The 22,665-nt window shown below is 32.5% G+C and overlaps 2 protein-coding genes across 3 annotated transcripts in view; both read left to right on the forward strand.

Annotated features, from left to right (window-relative positions):
• Positions 1-11,592: 11,592 nt before the first annotated feature.
• On the forward strand, positions 11,593-17,205 carry Rsph3 (Radial spoke head protein 3). 2 transcript variants are annotated; one of them, XM_018444842.1, is made up of 11 exons: positions 11,593-12,386; positions 13,075-13,158; positions 14,600-14,681; positions 14,753-14,926; positions 15,048-15,176; positions 15,274-15,477; positions 15,613-15,775; positions 15,941-16,027; positions 16,198-16,382; positions 16,621-16,885; positions 17,124-17,205. In XM_018444842.1, the coding sequence occupies exons 1-9, from the start codon at positions 11,593-11,595 to the stop codon at positions 16,368-16,370; spliced, it is 1,890 nt and encodes a 629-aa protein (XP_018300344.1). In that variant the 3' UTR covers positions 16,371-16,382; positions 16,621-16,885; positions 17,124-17,205. The 2 variants fall into 2 exon arrangements, with proteins under 2 accessions (XP_018300344.1, XP_018300345.1); XM_018444843.1 differs by lacking the exons at positions 13,075-13,158; positions 16,621-16,885.
• Positions 17,206-19,984: 2,779 nt separating this feature from the next.
• Prdm13 (PR/SET domain 13) overlaps positions 19,985-22,665 on the forward strand; it is a 7,155-nt gene continuing 4,474 nt past the window's right edge. Inside the window, exons 1-2 of the mRNA XM_018444779.1 lie at positions 19,985-20,148; positions 20,398-20,477. Of these exons, the coding sequence (XP_018300281.1) occupies positions 19,985-20,148; positions 20,398-20,477 (244 nt within the window). The remainder of the gene's footprint in view (positions 20,149-20,397; positions 20,478-22,665) is intronic.

Here is a 22,665-nt window from a genome sequence, read left to right on the forward strand (position 1 = left end):
CTGCCATTTCACGTTTTTCTGTTCACGCGAGTCAGAATTTTTTCCGGCAATGAAGTAATTTGTCGATAAAACTACTAGGATTTAATAATCTTGTATTATGCAATAGTAATTGATCATGATTAAAGAAATAAATTAAAAAGTACCAGTGTTGTTTTTTAAAAAAACAATTATTCCCCCCCCCCCGTTTAAAGTGAAAAAAATACGTTGGATGTTGTTATCTCGAAGTTGAAAATAATTATTAGTTTCAGAAACTATTCTATCTAAAAGACAAAGATATGTTATTTGAAAAGATCTGACTAAAAGATATTTTATTAGAATTAATACATATGTATCGATTCTTATAAATTATTATGTACGTATTAATTTGAAAGAACGCGTTAAACAAGCCAGTCGGGAACTAGCATACATAATGAACACTCGAGCGCAGTCGAGCGATGAAAAATGTTTAAGCTCACTTTTCGAGGATTATCAATTTTTCGCTAAGCGCACGTACATCGTACGTCAGTCACGGCTTTATCTAACGACCGTTATCTCTGTCGGACATTATCTATACCTAGTCTATTTCAGTACAACGCGATCCTGCATAGTCACAAGTTAAGTCTTCCGCCTCTTTTTGCCTTCAATGTAAAATATTTTCGTTTTTTCATTTGGAATATTGTATTATGTGCATAAAACCCTGGTAAATAATATAAGAATGTCTTGAAAATAAATGGATCTAGTCTTTACAATCCTCGAGCTCCTTCTTTCGGGGCCCTTAAAAATATACAGCGCTGTGACGATCAAACTAAAATTTTCTAAATCAATCAATGGTGAGATTCTACCTATGACTGAAGGATACTTCATCAGAGCCTCAAAATGTTTCTTGAAACTTTAAGAAAAAGAATGCAACTAACCATATCTTTGTATGATGAAGTTACTTCTTTAAATAAGCATGAAAATAGAGTAATTGTATAGCGTTTATGAAGATATTAACATTATAAAATCATTCAAATAATTTAATAATTAAACATAATGATTACTAATTAAATATTAGTTAGTAGTCATTATGAACAATGTAGTAATGAATATGATAGGTATACTAATATAGTTGAAGGAATATCTACCTGTGTTTTAAACATTCACTAAAATTTGCTAAAAGCGATTTTATGTAATTTTTCTTCCCCTTTCGTTAATAATTCAAAAAATTACGTACACACAGAATACAAATTTTCGTTTTATGCAAATAACTCAAGTTAAATATTCAAAGCGAAAATTTGCTAGACCGATTACCAAACATACATTTTGGCAAAAACAGCGCATAGATAGAATCGATTAATTGATAAGAAAGAAACTTCTAAAAGTACGTCGGAATATGCATTTGTACAAAGCATAAAAATATTGTGTTAAGGATATTAAATACCGTTTTGCAAAAATATCTATTAATGCAATGCTGTATAAATTCAGTTAACAAAAAAATTGATTTAATAGGTAGATATCGAAGTATTACTTTGGCACTAATCGACAACGCCGGATCTCCTTAGTAATAATTTCGCTCCGTTGATGAGTAAAATCTTAAGCCGAGATTTCATTTGCTGGAACGTAACACCGAAGATCTTTTTAGCCCTTAAACAATAGAAACTCTCTCCGCTGAGGTTATCAAAATCACGCTAAATCAGGGTAAAATTTTCTATAGTAAATACAACGCTATCACTCTTAGAATCCAAAAAACCAACACTTTTTTTTAGACAAGACATAGTTTTTTCTTTCCTCATAATTTCATTAATACAACACAATTTCGCATAAATTAAAAATGGTTTCATAAAAATAATCTAAATTTAGCAAGTTTTGCAAATATTTCACGTAATGTAAAATTTTTAATAATTTGTAAAATAAAGAAAGTGAGAATAAACTTCATACACTTTACAAAACAGTTCGGAGAGAAACGTTGACAACAAGCTGTCTGAAAAATAATGAAATAAATGAGTAAATCCATCAAAACAAATCTTCCTTATACAACGTAGTTTCAGCAATAGAAGAATGAAAATATATAAAAAGAAAGAAAAAAGGAAGGAGAAAGATGAAGAAGAAAAAAATAACAATGATAGTGTCCCCAAAGATTCAGGTAGATACTAATGGGCGCCCATTGTTTTTCCCCCATCGTTTCCTTACCCGACAATGTCCTTACAACGAATTCCCCGTTCATCAGTTAACATTGTCCACAGCATTAGGTCGTCCTTGTTCCAAATTTGAGATGGAGTCGCGCGCGCGACCTACCGCTTTCGAGGAATGCAACGGTTTGCCCTCGAAGGACCGCACAATCGAGAAAAAGAACAGACGAGAAGAAAGAAAGCGGGTTAGGAAAGTAAGGTGAGAGCAAGACAAAGGTAGGGGACAACAGGCTTGTGGAACTCATGTAAACGAGATCGTACGAATAGCGAACACACCGTAGCGAAGACAAGGGTTGTGCCGTGAGTAGGACACACTTCTGTTTCATCTACCTATTACTTGCTCGGTTTGTTTGTCTTCGCTGTACCTTCGTGTGGTAAAACAAACAAGTTCGTTTTCATATCGCGTGAAAATATTGTATGCGTCGATGCAAATATAGATGCAAATACAAGGATAGATCGATTTGTCGAGATGTCGGCCCCGATCCCTAGTTATTCCCCTAATGCGAGATCTCAAAATATTTTGACTTTGTGATGATACGAAGGTAGCATTTAATGGTTTTCGTACAGAAAAAGATGTAAAGATGAAGTTCCTCAAAATTGTAAACATTAATGTTCGGATCACTTACCATAAACTGTTATAAATGCAGATGTAAAATATTAAGAAAAACTTAAGAAAAAGAATTTAAGAACGTCTAACAGATTTTAAATAAATTTGTTTTCCAATTAATTTTCATTTATTAATCTTCCAATTTTAGAAAAGGTTGTATACAATTTTTAAAAAGTTGTATATAAATGAGGCGTGCCAAATCAAAATGTCGTAAATGCTATTTTTCTAATTTTTTAAGAAGGAGCAAAACTTATTTCCTTAAAAACTATCACTTTAAAAGTTTTCAAAAAATTACTGTGATAATTAAAAATATGAGCAATATTAATCTCTTTAAAAAATTTTAATTAAGAAATTCTAATTAAAAAAAAATCGTGTTAAAAAATTGTTAAAATTTTAAAATGTGAGTTCAAGTAAAAGTGCAAATCAAAATGTTGTGAATCTTTGTAAGTAAAATCCATTATACTAATTGCACAATGGATTTTCAACATTTTGAGTTGCACTACTCATTTTTTTCCATGTGTAACAGCACTTTCTTCGTCAAATATTAGTATGTAATAGAATACAGCACTTATAATCCATTCAAAACGCATATTATCAATTTTGCACTTACAATATTTTGTCGTGGCATGCCTCAAATATTATAAGTAATTACTTGGTATTCCTAGTATTCTAAAGAAAAGAACTTCGCAGAACACGAATGACGCAATCATGTGTTAGAGAGAAGTAGTCTAAGAATTAAAAAAGAGAAAAATTATTGAATTTTTACATTAACTATTGCTAAGAAAAAAACAATTTAATTTTTGCATTATTTATATGCATTTATAATACATATCTTTAAAAGCATTCGAGTATAAATCGATTATGGTCCTATCTACGAATGGTACCGAACGTGATAATCGCGCTTGGTGCTAATTCGCAACGCGTAAGATTGATGTCTTATCTCGAGTCAGTCTCGACGAGATGAGACTGCCAAAGAAGACGAAGTGGGTTAAGAAGAAGAATGAGAGACCTAAAGGATGGCAAAACGTGCTTCGGGCGGCTTCGGGGAAAGGGGTGGTGTAGTTGTCTTTTAAACGGAGCAACGCTACATACCCCTGACGAATGGACAGGAGGAGGTGCCGATATCTCAACCGTAATTTATCACCCAGCTAGACCAGCTAGAAAACCGGCAGGGCCCGCCGCACGGGCCCACGAAGAGGAGAAACACGAACGGAAAATAGAGAAAGAGGAGAGACACGAAAAAGGGGACCACGAATGCGCTCCGTGCTGCGCTGCACTCTCTTAGGCCCCTCAGGGCCCCGGGCCAACTCTCATTACCACGCCTCCAGACTTCCTAGTCATTATCTGGTGGTTCCAATACTGGTGGATCGAATTTCATCAAGAATTCCGACACTGACATTCCATAGAGATAATCACACCCATCCCTTCGCTCATAGTGCAAAGTCTTTTCTCGTGGAATTCCGATTTTTTTATAATTTACGATGTGTAAGTATTACATTTCATAAAATTACGCGCACTTTATCTACATTAATAATGTATAAAGATAATAAATATTTTATTTTTAAACATAGTAAATTTTGTAAAATATAACAAAAATATATTTAAAAAATATAATAAATATTGACAAATAAAATATAAATATTTTTCAAAATTTTCAAACTTTCAGAAGAAGATGACAATTAAGAGAGAAGAAAATTATTCATAACAATTTAATAATATCATACACTTCTACAAGTTGTTCTACAAAATAGCCGGTTAATCGTACGATATAAACCAGACACTGACGATGAAAACTTAATCGCTAGTCAACGCGCGATCTCAATTTTCCCAAAATTCCTAAACGCCCCGAAACCAGCGAAAATTTCTCGAGGTAGGTCCCGGAAGATTCCGCTCGTGGGCTGGTTGTAAATAATTAAGAAGGTCCGACAAAACAAATATATCGTTTCGCGCAGTGTGATAGATGATGTTGCTTATTCAGCGTCCTGGGTGAAGAGAAAGAAGAGATTGGGAGGAGACGGATATGTGGAGGGAAAGAAGCAGGAGGAGAAGAACCAAGCCTTGTTGGGTTTTTAGGAGCCTTACGTGGACCCACGAGAAGGTTCAAGGGCGTGCTGGATGTGGATGTTGCCGAGGCAAGGAAGGCGAGGCAATTAGGAAGCGCAGCAGGGTGCCAAAATTTCTGCCCTCTTCCTCCTCCTCACCCAAATCGAATCACCACCTACACCTAAACTTCCTTCTTCTCTTCTACTACTTCTTCGACGAGCTGCGCTTCCTCGACGAGCTCATCTTCACCATTGAGATAAATGTCGATACCTTCTTCACGTGAACAGTATCCTTGATACTGTTATTTGACTTTTGATAAATTGAATCGTAATATTCTATATTGATATTTTTGTATTCATTCAGAATTCGACACATTCCGAAAATTTTAAAATTTATTTATATTACAATTATAATCTTTATAAAATATCCTCAACTTCTATATAATATTATTACTAATTTTTCAATTTGACATATAATTTTTATTTTATTTTTAAGTTTAATGATTTGAAAATGTTTAAACTGAATGTTAAAATTATGATACTTATGAAATATTAATTTTCTGTATAACATTATTATATCAATTTCGCTTTATTACCTGTCACATACAATTTTTGTTAATATGAATTAATACATTAATCTGATTCTATATCATTATGACGATTCCTCTTTTTATAAAATAGAGTTAAATAAAAACCGATAATAATTTAGGACGTCCATATGTCAATTAAAAATTATCTGTCAGTTATTCAATTATTCATTTTTTAATTCAATGCATCTGCATTGAAGGAAAACAGAAAAAATTTTTGTGGTTTTTTCACGCATTATGCACATCAAACAATCCTATTATAGTAATAAATTTCACATTTATAACTGTGAAATTTACCGTGTAGCATTTTTCATTGAAAAGAAATGCTTTTCAATAGAAGACTATTTCTTTGAATTGTCTTCAAATAGTTTTACAGAAGATGGTGTAGCACAATGGCTTTTGCTAGTCGCCGCTAAGCGTTCATAATGCAGTACACTATGGACTATGGTATAAAGACCTGTAGACAGAAGGAATATTTTTTGTGACTTCTAATTATTAATTTTATGCCGGTATGTGTGTGTAATAGTGCACTCAGAAAAGATTATATTGTGTATTGATATATGGTTACAACAACCATCAATTTATCAAAAGTCAAAAATAACAATATATTAGTACTTTATGTCAATTACAAATGCCATTTTTTATATACAGATGCCCACAAATCACTTTGATCCCTATTTAAATCTATTTTGTATTTTCAAACTTTCCCTTAATTAATATCCATCATCGTGACTTACCGCTTAACTTTGATGCGCCGCTGTCGGCAGTAGACGCAACTTGATACCTAACTCGGTAAAGTAGAAAAGTATGAGTTAATACTAGGTATATAAGTATTGTTTGATCTTTTATCCAGTATAGGTATTGTTATCGACTTGACAGACCTATGTCAGGTAGAAACCGACCTTTCTTAGAATAGCTAAATTTACTTCAAAAAAAAAATTTTTTTCTTAAATTATATAGATATTTTAGTATACATTGTAATTACATAAAATTAACAACTTCAAAAAATTCTATATATAAATCAAAACAAATTTTTAACATTAATTAAATTTAATTTGCTCCGCTAGATTACGCCACGATTATATTAATAAAATGTAATAGTGATAATAAATAAACAACAATACAATTTATACAAAATTCTATATATAAAATACATACCTCTATAGATGTGTATGTGCGTGTATATTCTATATTTTATATATGTATGTATATATGTATATTTATACTAAATTATTGAATCATAGTTGAATTATTATAAATATATAATTTAAAAAATTAAACTAAATATATGATATCTTTTCTCTTTCCATAAATAATAAATCAAAGTTCTGATTCGTATACATAATAAATGAGATTCATGAAATATAGTTTACGTATCTTGGATACGAATAACTGTAAGTCAATAAAGGGAATTTCGGCGTTGATCCGTTTCTATAACAACAGACACTAAGAGTTCAGTCAGTCCAGTAGTGAACAAGAACCGCCTTGAGAAATCCTTTTATAAAGGGCTGAAAATAGCGCGATACTGTATCATATTTTTAAAAGTAAAATTTCTGCGCAATTAAACTGTGCGAGAAAAATTAACAATGATTGCAAGAACGACGGAGCAGTGCAGAATGTGCAATCGGGGGTTACAGTCTTACGATATACCCTTCGATACACAGAAGAAGGAGACCTACACTTTCGTGAAGAGTCCAAGGGCGATATTACACATTCAAAAGAAATACAGAAATCCTCCGATGTAAGTATAATCAATTATTTCCGATAACAAATAATTATGTTACGACATGATAATGACATAATAACCTTACTTAATGAGAGACTTTTCTGAAACTCGAAAAATTGCTTGGCAAACATCGGCAGATTTGCAAATCTCGAATAAGTTTTTAAGTAAAAAGATTTGTTCTACAATGAAAAATTAAGGAGATACGCATAATTAAGTAATACACATAATCCTTGTCGTCTTCATTTAAATACATTAGAATTGGTCGCGATTTCATTATCAAGCAGTTTAATTTATTTCTCCAACATAATAACGTGATATAAAGATCATAATTATACGCTAATAATTGTAACTCACTTTGTGCGAGTAATAAAAAGTACCTTTTTATATTCATAGTTGCATATAAAATTTTCATCTTGTTGACGCAACAAGTGTATTAAACCATTCTGTCTGTTTAACGATCTCATGCAAATATACGCCCTAATCATTCTCTGAATTAATAATTCGGCACATTACAAGCGTATGATATGGAAAACACAGATTATGTTCGTTTCCTTACGTAAGGCATGCTCTACATATTTAACACTGTACTAAGCTTACGCGAAAGTGTGAACTTTCAACTTTATAAAAGACGTACATACATATTAGAGTGAAAATTTTGTTCTATTTCTCGCACGTTGTTTATCTTTGATTTTTTCTCATTATAAATATTTTTCAATCATCACTATAACACTACAAGTCTCTTCTCCCCTTTTGGAAATTTTTTTAAATTTACAATTCTTAATAAACACATTTAAAACAATCTCGTTGAAAAACTGGAGAAGACTATCACTAAATCAATTTTATTAATTTCTGGAATAAAAAAATAGACAGCTTATAGACAGCTTATAGAAAAAAGAATTTCGCTAACTTATACATTCCGAGGAAACTATTAGGATTAAGCTTTAGAACTAGAAAAAGAATATCAATAACTGGAAAAGTACAACACATAGATAATGCAGCAGCGATTTAGTAGATTATAGATTACTGTACTTATAGATGACAAAGGGAATGACCGTACACGAAAGAATACAAAATGTGTGATGCTATGCACATTGGCTTCACGCGATTTCTAGTTTTATCAAAAGAGAATATTTACGCTGTACAGCTACGTTAGATACTATTTATATTACTATAGATCGTAGAAACATTTCTTTCGTAAGAATCCAGATTGATAACTTAAATTTTCTTTATTACCAAATTCTAATTTTTAATAAAAGTCAGAATAAAATTTCTTTTTTCTTTGCAATAAAATTTTAAATTTTGAAAAAACTTTCGAATTAAGATTTATCAAGAATATTTAATCCTAAATATAATTATTGTCAATTTATTATTAAATATCACCATCGATTGAAAAAATGAACAAATAAAATGATATGATTATAATTCAATAGAAAGAGAGACAGAGAATAAGATTAAGAACATCATTCATAAATTACACACAAATTTGTGTGTAAATATCATCAAATTTACATAAAAGTGACTCATTTATACGTTTTATCGTCCTGTAGATTAAATATAATATGGTCTCTCTCAAAAAAAGTTTACTGACTATTCATATTGCGTATAAAGCTTATATTTCGCATAAAGCCATTTGCATATAACATAATAAAATAATCAGCAAGTGATATTGATTAGGATAAAGAAACACACGCTTCACGTTATATGTAGAAGAGGTATACAAACATGAATTAACAATAATAATCTCTTATATAAGGTTGTTCTAAGAAAGAATTTCAATTCTTTAAAAAATAATTAATGAATATAATGTATATACCTGTTATTAAAAGAAACTGTGACATTGAATAAAACTATTTCCCCTAATTTATTCGAATGAACTATAAAAATAAAAAAGAAGATATAAATTCGCATATGTGCATGTGTCCTACTTATTTTATCGATTTTCTAACAACGAATATCGGCGTCCTAAACATATAATTGCACGCGACGTTTTCACGCAAAACGCAAGAAACCATTGAGAAGTTTCTTCAAGGATTTCTACAATGTATTAATAGTAGTACGAAGTACAATAAAAATCTAACTGCGATTCATTTCTAACCTTTTCTAAGTAAAAATATTAACTAAATTTATGTTTTGGCGCAATTAGTGTGGAATAAACTTTTTTGTTAGAATTCTCTGAAAAACAGATCGATGATCTATTTAAAAAATTAATAGAACGATAATGCAAGTACTGTAAGCTACTATCGACGATCGTAAACAGCCGTAGGTTACTATTTACGACATTATTCGGATATAGGTTGACCAATCGGGTGATTATGTGCTTATACAAGGAAAAAAAACTATCCTATTATCACACTATCTACGAACTCGAACATAAAGTTCTACTTGCTAAATGTTACTTACATTAACTTGTTATTTATAAACTTCAATTTATTAAATTAATATTTTCTTGAAATATGTAAATATATAAATACCTTTTTAATAATATGTTACCGCAAATCTGTCTTTCTGTACGTTACGATAAAATCTGTAAGATTTATTGACATTATGCAATTAGTGATTGTGCGAGAATTATATCATTTGTGTAGAATTCGTATATAAATATTTTACATTATATAGAATTTTTTTGAAGAATAAGCTATTCGATCCAGCCTTCGTACTCCAAACTTCGTGTTTTCTAAGAACAGATTTTATAGTTAGATTAATACGCTGTGTACCGTAAATGTCGGATGTAATATACTTTTGAGCAGCACGAAACCATAAATGCGACTGCGATTATACGATTCTATATAAAGTATATAATAGAATCCTCCATCGAAATTTTTTTTGAAAGATTTAGAAATGAAATTTTGAAAAATTTAATCTTTGAAATGTAGTAAGAAAAACGTGTATATATGTATATATATATAATTTATTTTATGAGAAAGACAGTAATATAATATATGATAAAATTATGTAATTTATATATAGTTTAATTTAAATATATTATTGTCAAAAAATATTATTATAGAGAATATCGTTCATATTAAGTCTAATTATACTCTGAATCTGAATTTTCATGTATACTATTTGCATAAGTCGTTTGGTAACAAAATGCCTTACTCATCTCGTAATTCATTTTCTACCTACACTTTAGCACACGCGCACACACACGTACACACTTGCATTAGTAAATAACTACCGTTATAAACCAAAGCAACGAGTCATATATCTTCGAGGGTGTTTCAAAAAATAAAAAACCTGGAAGGTTACCTAAGTAAGAAAAACGTATATACATATAAGTATATTTAATTCATTAATTTTATAAAAAGTATAAAAGAGAATAAAGAATCGCATGCCTGTACTTATGTAGAACATGAGTTAAGCCGCATTTTGTGACAGTCCGAGGCGATCAAAGTACGGTTTCACCTTGAAATGTTGCTAGGGTTGGAAGTTTCCGAACAGGTTCCCTAGACAGGTAGAACCCCGACAATATTCCACCCTTCGGTAGACTTAAGCATGCGCAACGTTCGCAATGGTCAGCGTTATTGAGTGGCCGGTCGCGTGAAGATATATGTGCAACTTGGCCTGTGGGGTCTATATCGGTCGATTCTAAGGACATTGTCCAGTCTCTGAACTCCCCCGCGAGCCAGAGTCAGTAATGCCGCGGCTATACTCGGTGAACGTTCACGACGTTTTCCTCGATCTTTCGCGGGCAGCAAAACCGCCGGTTTGGCGCCAGTTTTGGAACAGTACGTATTAATGTAAACCGATTGTGAGGGGAACTGAAGTCAATATAATTTCAAAGAATTATAACTTCAATACTATGAACACGCGAACACTTTCTGCACTTATATTGTACCACAAAAACACGATTATGTGAGATATTTTCTTGTTTATAACTTAGAAACTTTAAAATAATGTGCATCTGGTAATGATAAAGATAAAAGCTGTTTTCAAACGAGTTGGTACGTAAATAATATACATCTGTATAATATTGCTCGTCGTATCTTATCACACTCTTAATTAAATTTACAAAAATTTTCGTATTTTAGTATTTTTATCAGGATTAATAAAAAACTTCTTCTTACCATGATTTCTCACCGTTAATTATCGCAAAACTGCTGTTCATATTTTGTAATTAGACAATCTTGCTTATAGCTAGATCTTTCGTGACTTCATCGATGAATAATTAAAGCTATAATTACGAACGCCACGTTCACGTTTCAGTTACCATGTCATGTTCTCACTTAACAAATACTGACAATCAATAAGTGATCAATGGACTAAACTTCTAAGATTTGAGATAATAGCTTTGGAAATTTTCATAGCACAATTACCTCCTTCTGCATAATATAAACTAATAGTAAAATCATTGGAATAAAATGTAATCTTTACACTTTTGAAGGGGAGCGCTCGAAAAGTTAAACACGACGCGCGATTTTAATTCTCTTCGACCAATTCATCATGTCCGCCGCAAAATCGGACGTTTGAAGAAATCGGAAGGATGCCGGCTGGTATTTCGACTCTGGCGCCGTCGACGGATGCGGAATCTTTCGATTATGAAGCGAAGGATCCGTCGGCCTTTACAATCTTACAGAAGGATGGCCTGGACTCGAGTCTACCTCTTTTACACGTCAACGAAGACGATGAGATGAATGCGTCGCAACTTATCAACTTAGAAAACATGAAGAACGCGATAAAAAATAACCTTTGTAATCGCAGACGTATCAGCAAATCCAATGAACATCTGGTTTTGGCTAGTCTACAATCAAATCAAGCCAATCCTCTGAAGAAAAGACATCAAAGTAGAAGTCAAGATAGCTTAACGTTAGTTGAGGACAGACCACCTACGGTTAAACCTAGCATTGTCTTATCAACGGAAGATTTCAATGAGGTGTTGAACGCGAAATTGAAAAAAATCCAAGAACAAGCTGAAGCCGAGCAAGGCCGCAAGTCGCCTAAGAAATCGATCCTACCACAGAAGAAGCCTTTCATCACGACCGTGAAGACGGGGGAATTTCTAATGCCGCCACCGGAAGTGGCGGCCTTGCTCGGTATAGCGCCCAGCGGAAAGGACGAGGAGGAGGCCGCAGATGGATGTCCTCTGAAGAGCAGGTTCAAGTCACTGGTATCGCTAGCCAAGAGACCAGAGGTACGTCACAATAGCCACAATGCCAGATGTCCAGCCGCCCTAAAAGCCACCGTAGATTTTTCCCTCGGCATGATGAACGCCACCACTATCGCCACCGCCTCAACCTTGAACGAACAAGCAAGAAGGTTCAAGAGGAGTGAACTGGTGTAAGTGATGCTGAGGTGACGTAGCACAATCGCGTTACAGACGCCATTCATTTGGCATGTCGGTGTGATTGTCTCCCTACAATTAGGGGCGGATTTACAGAAAGAGAGAAAGAGAAGAAAGAGAGAGAAATCTGCCATGATGTTTTGCTCACAAAAATCTCGCTATAATACTCAGAAAAATATAGTATTCACGGAAACATTTGTCGATTTTTTAAAAATTGTATGTTATATGAAATAGGATAATACTGTCATTTCTAGTACTTTCTACTTAATCATAGGAACATTTAATAATTATTAATCTCAAATCACGAAAAATCATCCGCCCCTGTTTCTATTGAATTTGTTTCGTATCGTTCAGAATGACGATACAAAAATTTTACATTATAAATATTTTTATGAATGCAAATCGCAATATGCATTTTACTTTAATTTTACGTCATTCTCATCAAACATTAAATATTTACGGAAAAGATAGACATTGCTGGAACATAATCGATCGGCCTAAAAGAAACTTACAAAAAGAGTTTATCACTGGCACATTTCAAATTTAAAAGAGTGAAAGGTGTCTTTGTTCCAAAAAAAAGTACGAATTATGAATTCAATTAACGCGCGTGAATAAAGATAATGAGAGGCATGCGCCGAGAATAAAAAAAAAATTATATAAGAAGAGCGGGAATTGTTTTTCTAGCAGATTCCCGCAGACGCCGCGAGCTTTACCAAAAAAGTTGGATCCGATCGAGGGCATGATGAATATGCTGCCGAGACTTCGCGGGTAACGAAAACACCTTACAAGTGGCACCACACTTTTCACTGGTCTTTTAGTCGATAGCAGCTGCTTTTTCCCTGCTTTTTTCTTCTCGTGGATCTGATTTATTCTCGTGCGCTTGTGATCGCGTTCGAATTTCTCTTTAGGCTGTCGTCGCTTCTAATGCACCTCATTCTTGACTACCCATAAAATAGAAATTGTGTTCGTCAAGAGATTAAAATGACTATTCTCCAATAATAATATTAACTCTAAAATGTCACTTTAGGATCCACTAGATTCAAACGTATATTTCAAATTATGACATTTATACTATTGTAAAAGAAACTGAGAAGACTAGTATGAAGAGATAGGTAACTACAAACAAGTGTGAAGATAAAAAATAAATTTTTAGTTCTCTACTATTAGCAAGGTTTTATATAACTACTGCATCAATAAATACAATCAGATGAAATATATGACATGTCAAACAAAAAACTGTCAATTCTACTTCTAGTAATTCTGTTATTTTCTTGGTAATCAAATGTAAAAAATCAATCTTGAATCTTGAAAAATCTTCATTGAATACAAATACCTAAATCAATTCTACATTTAAAAATATGTTATAAACATTTTGTTTCATTAAAGTTAGACTGCCATGATTGTTATCAATAACATTGATAATTATTGTTATCGATAATTATTGTAACAGGGTCGTGGACATATTTTCGTGATATTTTGTTGCTATGCGATTGAAACGCATGCTTCATTAAGTGCGAATAGATAAATCTATCACGAATATAATCTTTATTACGGATAATTTAAATTGTTTGTTTCTACATTATAATTTGCTGCGTAGTGACACGCATATTATTTATTATAACTATTTTGTATTATACAAAATGATACACATATATTATAATTATTTTATCATGTATATGAATATACATGATATGTATATACACACAGAATTATTATATTTTAATTCAATTACGTAGAAAATTTTAAATTGTTTCATCGATTATTATCTACTACTAAAATATTATTAATTATACATATATGTATTATAAATCTTTTATATTTTAGAATAAAATATAGTTAATAATAATTTTGTGATAATAATTGATGAAATGATTTAAAATTTTTTATATAATTTAATTTAAATATTATGTTTTATATTAATAGGAAGAAAATTAGTGAAATAAATTAAAAATGAACTAATATAACTTGAAATAATCATAAAAAATTAATTATATGATAATTATAGCTTTAAGATGATTATAGCTTTATATATCTGATTTTAAAAAAATATGAATTATTTTGCAAAAGTTTGTCGATGCTTGCCTAAAAGCGACGGATTTCGTAATAATATTAATTATTATTATTACTCAGTATGTTTAGCTGAGCTTTTTTAAATTTGTTTAATGTTATTAAGAATAAGTCTTACTGTAAATACAACATTATTTTACAGCGATCAATCGGTTCCTTTTGGGAATATTATGTTTGACCGCCGTGTGGCTCGAGGAAGCACATGCGCTTCCATTCCTACTCTTGTAAGCATCTCACTAATTTTTCGAAACAAAAGATCAATTTAATATTTCTCATAAAATTCGTATTTATCCAGATCGATGGGGAACAATCGATAGCAGCGAGGCAAGCGGAAGCAAGACGAAGACATTTGGCAAGGAAACGTGCTCAAATGCAAACTTGCAGAGCGCTCGTCGCCAGGTCGGGTTCGCCTCCTCCGGTTCCTGGAAGAAAACACGAACCGGTGCAAACAGAGATTTTTCTCGAAGAGGTTAATTAAATTTATTTTTATTTAATTATCGACTTTATTTAATTATCGACTAATTATTACTTTTCATGAAGGCAAGCGAAGTTTGTGTCAAATTTTTAAATGAACATATTGTACATTCAAGCTGACAGAGAAACCAGACGAATCTGAAGTAGCCACACAGACCGATTACTTCTTGGAAAAACCAGTACTACCAAACTATTATCTAGGTAAAGTTGGTCAAGACGCTGGCACGCAAATCGAACCCGGGGAAGTACGTGCTCTTAATACATATTTTATCATAATAGATTATAATGTTTTACATTCGTTTTACGATCAGATCGGTCTGTAGAGTAAATGTATATTTTCAGCTCTTCGATTACGACACTGAAGTCCAACCGATTTTGGAAGTATTGGTAGGCAAGACTATTGAACAAGCCTTAATCGAGGTTCTGGAAGAGGAGGAAATCGCTGCTCTTAAGGAACAGCAGAGAAGATTCCTTGAATTGCGCATGGCTGAGAAAGCTGAAGAGCAACGATTAATGGAAGAAGATAGGAGACGTAGAGAGGAGAAGGTATCGATTTTTTATTTTGATTTTTTAATATTTCGGCACTTTGAAGTCTTCTATTTATTTTGCTTTACGTTATCATAAATAAAGAACGAGAAAATATTTAAAATGTAAAAAAGCAAATTTATTTCCAATCTGCAGGATCAACGCCTGAAGCAGCATGAAAAGGCGATGAAAGCTCAACAAGAGACCGAGGAACGAGTTGCGGCTGCAGTATTGTTAACAGGATATATCGCCGAACTTTTACCTGCGGTTCTAGAGAGTCTAAAGATGTCTGGCTACCTATTGGACGAGATTAAGGCTGGTTCGTGAAAAATGATCTTTTCAAATTTAATAACCGTAAAAGTTTCTTAATTTTTATCTATTTATCGATTCTATCTTTAAGTTCCTGTTTGTTTTTTCCCTCCTCCCCAGCTCAATCATCTTGCTCTTTATTTAGATAATAATGTGCCATGAATATGACTTTCAGATGTCGAAGAAGGTTTTATGCCGTGGTTAATGAAAGAAGTAAAAAAAGAAATGGGTAACATGATTGAAAGCAGAGAATTGTTAATGGGTAAGGCTTTGGAAAAGTAAAGTTTCTTTAAAAAAAATATTCATATACTTTCTCAAATTTCATTTTTAAAAATTGAGCATAAAATAAAAAAGGGATTTATCTTTATAATAGTTTTCGATGAGCAATGAACATATATATACAAATGTACAACTTTATTGTACATTTTACAGAAATTATTAGAGAAATCTTGGAGAACCGCGCGCAAACGTACAGGCAGCTTGGTGAAGAATACGATATTTCAAGAAATAAGAAATTAGCAAACGTATATAATTTGGAAGAAGGTGAAACTGATAGCAATTTCATGAATTATGAATCATCCGCGGCAGAAAATCACGCAATTTAGCGTGATAATTTGGTACGATATTCATATATTTACAATGTAAGGATTTAAAATGAAGATTTATTTTGACAGATAAAAATTAAAATCTCAGCAAAATTTTATTTAACAGTTAAAACAAAATTAAAATAAAATTAAAATATGAAAGTGACCAAAGATGTAGAAAATGAAAATTATTATTGGATCATAAATATTTAGTGATAGTTTTTGATAATAATTTTTCGATAATATTTTTGCTAACTGTATTATCGTGCAGCTTTCAGGACATTAATGATGCTAGAAAATAAGCAAAACGTAGTTAACTTTTGGATAACAGGATTTACCTTAACCAGCACAAAAGCAATATCCGAATCCGGTACCTTCTACATTAAGCAGTGTACACAGCTGTGCAACAAATCCATCTTCGTTTGCACCCTCTGACAGGTCATCGCAGCACTCGCGATCCCTATCGCAAACAGTAACCGCCGAAAGAACGAGAAAGGCCTATCAGAAATTAATTATCGATTCTCGAAATCAACGCGGTATAATCTCTCTCGCTGACATAAAAAAGATGTAAGAGATAAAAATAAGCTTTGCCAAAATCAATTTTTATCCCAAACTAATCTTCCTAAATAAAGATTTTTTTCTTTGCTGAGATCTTAATACGTATTGTAATATAATATGTATTACAACATTGTAAAAGAGAAATATTTTTATGCAGTATTAATGTATCATTTGTAATATATATGAAAATAATTTGTCATTTATTTGTCTGTTTAGAATAACATTGAAACGCTGCACAATGCTTTCAAGAATAAGAAGCTTACATTCCAAGATATAATTTATAATTTATTCATGCGTAATTCCGGAGTCCAAAAATTTAAGTACATATTAAATAAACAAGAACATAAAAAGAGTTTAATGCGTACAATATATATTTTTTATTACTAAAAATTACTTCCGTTTGCCGAATTAGAATATTTTCATTTTTTAATGATAACTTACGACCTCAAGATAAGATGTGTTTCCCCCAAATCAATTGTTTTAAAATTCGCTTCTATTTCTTGTGGCTTATCGTACTAATCCACACTGAAGAGCTAACACAGCTGAGACTATTTCTTCTACGTCGAAAATAACAAATGTTATGTCACTAAAACGGGATGTGTTTTTACACTCGCTATTTAGTTAGATTAAACTATTATTTCAAGTAATAGAAACTTCAATAAGAAGCGTCTTATGTGTACGTAAATTAATTGCATTGAAAAAAAAATTTCTTTATTACTATTAAAATCTTTTAATAATCTGCTAAAACACACAGAAAATTAAATATATTAAGCATTAAGTCCAGGAAAAAAAAATATGTATAAATTCTATTAACACCCCCCCACACACACACGTTTCGTATTTCTTGTACATACGTACTTATTCGCAAATATAATATTTTTAAAAATATGTTTATCATTAATATCAGTACGCTTTTGTGTTCACACAAAAGGTACTTAAGGTACGATATATTCTGAACATTAGAGATCATTTCTGAGATTCACCCTTAGACACGGTCATAGGCCACCGATACACCGCTAGAGTAAAAAACCTGTCCGCTCCAATCAGGATTAGACCGATCGTAATGGGATGAGGTTTCACGCTGAATTGAGATCGGCACAGTTTTAAAAAGCCACCCACCCTCTTTAACTAAGCCCTCGCGGGTGAGGGATAGAATCGGAGTGAGACAAGGGGACATATTGTATTGGATTAAATTAAGCAGGGGGACTGCTTTCTCGTACCGTCCATTATATGCACAAAAATTGTGTGCCAAGTGAATCGTGTTTTTCGAGGAGAGGGAGAAGAGACGGTCTACCGCATGCTGAACGAAGAGGGGTAAGAGTTGTCCAATGCACCAGGACTGGTATATCACCTAGGGCTCCGACATTATTTTGTCATGTGACCCGTGTCATCTGCACCTTCACGTGATTTTTTCTCGCTGCGAATACAACACGTGCAAATTTAAGGACACCTACTGTAAAAATACAAGTCGGTGTAATTTTTCGAGCAAGGCATATTTTGCTTTCCTAATTTACGACTTTTACGACAATATGCGATAAATATCTTTAAAATTTATTATATCGTATAATTCTATATTTTATAAAAATATCTCCGCTGGCTATATATATATTGGCTTGAGTGAAAATGAGACACTATTGTATTTTAATATTTACCCGTGGACAATCATGTGAATTGGATTGACTCTTAAAATCAAGTAAACAGTTCCTAATGGTTAAATACTGCCTCAAACGCGGGGCGCGTGATCGGGATGGAGAATATCTATAGGGCATTCGGTGGTCACGTGTCGTGTTACATGCACTCTGCGGGACACGAGCAATATGTCGACGTGGCACGTGAACAGCGGAAGTGCACTTTGACTTCTCTTGCATGGAATGTAATGTAGAAAAATTTACAAAGTTTCTTTAAAAATAAATCAATTACATTAATTCAAATTACTAAAATATAATAAAAAATTTTCCCTGTATATAAAAAATATAAGAATTATTCAAAATTACTTATTTAATTATCATTAATTTACAATTATAATAACTGTTAACAAGTCATGATTGTAATAATTGTTCCAGCATATTTTTGCAGCAAAATATAATATAAATTCAAATAAAATGAAAAGTACTATGAAAGTAAATTTAAAAAATACTAGAAGACGATTATTGATAATCTTTAGATAACTATTATTTATCCGGCTAAATTCGCTAACTAGTCGATCTAGCCAGCGCGATTCGCAGCGAATATTAATAATACATAAGCTACAATCTCGTTGGAAGCAGCATTAGACTTTTGACACTTGCAGAACCGAGACGAATCATCTTTATGACCATCTCCCGCAAAGAATCATAACTCAGAATTCAGTAAAGGGACACAGAACAATGAGATTGGTTCCATCTCCCCGTGGCAAAAGATTCCAAGTGCACGCACATCTCCCATTAGCGACACTGCCTTTACGTACTTTCATGCAAATATATGCAAAATGTATTTATCGATAACGATGATATAATATAGAAAGTTCATAATATAGTACATCATTATATCAATTTGCCTAAATTTCATTACAAAATAATACAATTTTCTTTTTTTAAATCTCAATACTTATTCGCGAAAGAAATGGTGTATACATATCGCTGAAACAGTTCAAGATTTAATACCAACATAATAATTATAACAATAATAACATAACATTCAGGAAATCTGTATATTGTATAATATTAATGAGTTGTTTATTATTAAAAATATATCATTTCTAAAAAATATCATATATTCATAATTGATTATTTCTTAAAATTAATCCCGTTTCTCTTTTTATCACAAACTTTTCTGTGTTTAATATATAAAAAGGAATGTCCTAGAGAGTTAGAAATGAACAATATATATCGCGTTCTTTGAGTATATAAGGCTGAAATGCACTTGCGTCTCCTCGTGCAGCGTCACACCGGGTGCTTGGTGCACGGCTTGGTGCGCGAATACAAGATCGCGGAGGGGTGTTTCCGCATAGACTTATTTTGAACATCCCACCCATAAGGGTGCAGCGATAATACGTAGATGATAATCGCGATATTAATATCGCATTGGGAAGCGCACACATGCGTGCAAGGGGCCCATTGGTCACGGCGGAACACTTGCTCGCTTGCTGGCTCCGCGGTTGTCTGAATTGCACCCTGATTTTAGAAAGAGACGATCAGAGGGAACAACCCTCGCACTGCAGTGCGAAGCGACAAACGAAATTTATCAGGAAACTGCGAGAAAGGTAAGTATAGGTAAATAATATTAATATTCTATACGAGAGATAATCTGTTTAAGAAATTATTGCAAGTTATAATTAATTTGTTAAACTACTATAATTAATAATTAAACTATTTTTATACTTAGATTAATTATTATATTGGTACCAAAAAAATTCTGACAGAGATAAATATAATAAATATCATAGTTAAAATATTCAACAATAAATATTTCCTATGTGTCCAAATTTTTTACTCTATATTTTCCTAAATAGCTACGCCTTTACTAGCAAGGTACACGAATCTTTCATACTTCTGTTTTCTACTCACGAATCGCAGAGGAAACACTTGCCGTGTACATTTTAGGGCGCGATAGAATGGTGAAACACTCGTGCTCGAGTTTCCAGCGATCAGGGAGGGGTTGGTACAGGGGATGGTGCGGCTTGTGAACACTCGTGTCATTCCCTACTCCGACATCATACACGCGGATGAATCACGTCATTCATGAAAGAGGTATGCGGCCTGAAGGAACCATGCCCCTTTTCTGGTTCCGAATCAGACTAATAAGTTATGTGGAGCTTCGAAATCACGTATCTTAAGAATTCGCGAGCGATTATTATATTAAATTTAAATCGAGCGATTCAGTGAATAATTAGATACAAAATCAAATATATATACACAGAGAGAAAAATGTTTGGTATTTGTAACTATAATTATATATTACTATAATTATGATTATTACTGCTATAATAATAATAACAGTAACTATATATATAGTTCCAGCAACAAATGTATATAGTTGGCAACCTAAAATGACTATATAGTAATTATAGTTGTTATAACCATAAAATAGTTAGTAATTTTTTTTGTTTTTATGGTAATTTCAACTATTTTATGGTTATAACAACTATAATTACTATATAGTCATTTTAGGTTGCCAACTATATACATTTGTTGCTGGAACTATATATATAGTTACTGTTATTATTATTATAGCAGTAATAATCATAATTATAGTAATATATAATTATAGTTACAAATACCAAATATTTTTCTCTCATATATATAAAATTCGTTTTCATTTCTTAAATAAAAAATAAATAACATGCAAAATGTACTGCTTTGGGATTTGTAGCAATATTCAATTGTGCATACTCACTTAATCACATGGGCGATTAATCTTATCGTTAAAACGATAAATACATCGTGTTTGGCGAAAAGCGTTTTATGAGATCATATATTGCGTACAAAAAAAAAGAAAAAGGAGGGAGAGAGAGACATGAATTAACAAGATAGCGCCGAAAAATGCTACTGAAAGGTGCATCAAGATCAACGGACGATTAGACAAATCCGGACGATATCGCGCCTACGCGATCAACGGCTCGGACCACCGAGAAGAATAAGCCACTTAATTTCCTAATCAACCGTTGATTCAGATGCACCTTTCGATCGATCCCTCGCATTGGTAGTACGGAGACGCGTAGTGGCCGCAGCTGAGCCAAACAATGTCTTTTCACATGAGGCTTTTATAGCCCTATTGAGAGTACTGAAGGTCCGCTTTTACCCTGCCGATCCGCGAATTGCACTCTTCGTTGCATCTTCATCAATATCGTGACAACTATACTTTGCAATAATATGATGAAAATCAAAACGTTGGTTATTAGTTATAATTACGTTAATACAAGGTATTACAAGAATATCTTGTAGTATCTTGATGCAATGCAATTTACATTTAAATTAATTTTATTAACAAATAAATATTATATATATGTATACATATATATATATTTCAATTTTTAATTGTTGCTTCTTTATTGGCAATGTATAAGATCTGTAATACTACGTGACGAGAAAGTAGAAAATCCCCTGTAGCAAGCAGAAAATCCCTAAAAAATGAACCTGCGACCAGTTAGCTCCTCCCACTCCATAGTTCCACCAACATGATTCGCAAGCTACCGAAGGGCCTGTCTACTGCCGGCCCTAAATACAATTACGTGTCTACTTATACAGAGAAAGATAGAGGGGAGAACACACGAGACCAAACCACTGACCAAAATCAGGCACCACCTCCAGTACAGATTTAAAGCATGCATGAAATGTGCTTCCAGTTAGTTGATATCTTAACTTCGTATCATGACTATGCGGACCATTAACATACAACGATTCAAGATGCGCCTTGAAAAAACTTAGCATTGTGACAATAAACATACACGGATGTTTGCAAAACTATGTGAAATGTTATAGTGTAATTTCATTAAATATTTTTAATATAATTAGAAAAATTCTGATGCGTTTCCCGAAGTTTAAAGAGGACTGATCGAAGAAGAACTAGAGTTTGTGAAAAGAATTTTAAGATGGAAAAGTGTTTCTTAGAATAATTGTTCTACACAAACTTTCAACAGAAGCGTGCAAGTGATGTATCCTGTAGTATCGGAATACGAGACGATAATAAAAAGAAGTGGAGAACCGGAAAAAAATTTATCTCAAAAATATCAAATACAAAAACACTTGGCGCAAGAATATGTTAATCTATCCATGATCGG

Source organism: Mycetomoellerius zeteki, unplaced genomic scaffold (assembly GCF_001594055.1).
Source record: "Mycetomoellerius zeteki isolate Tzet28-1 unplaced genomic scaffold, Tzet1.0 scaffold155, whole genome shotgun sequence".
NCBI lineage: Eukaryota > Metazoa > Arthropoda > Insecta > Hymenoptera > Formicidae > Mycetomoellerius > Mycetomoellerius zeteki.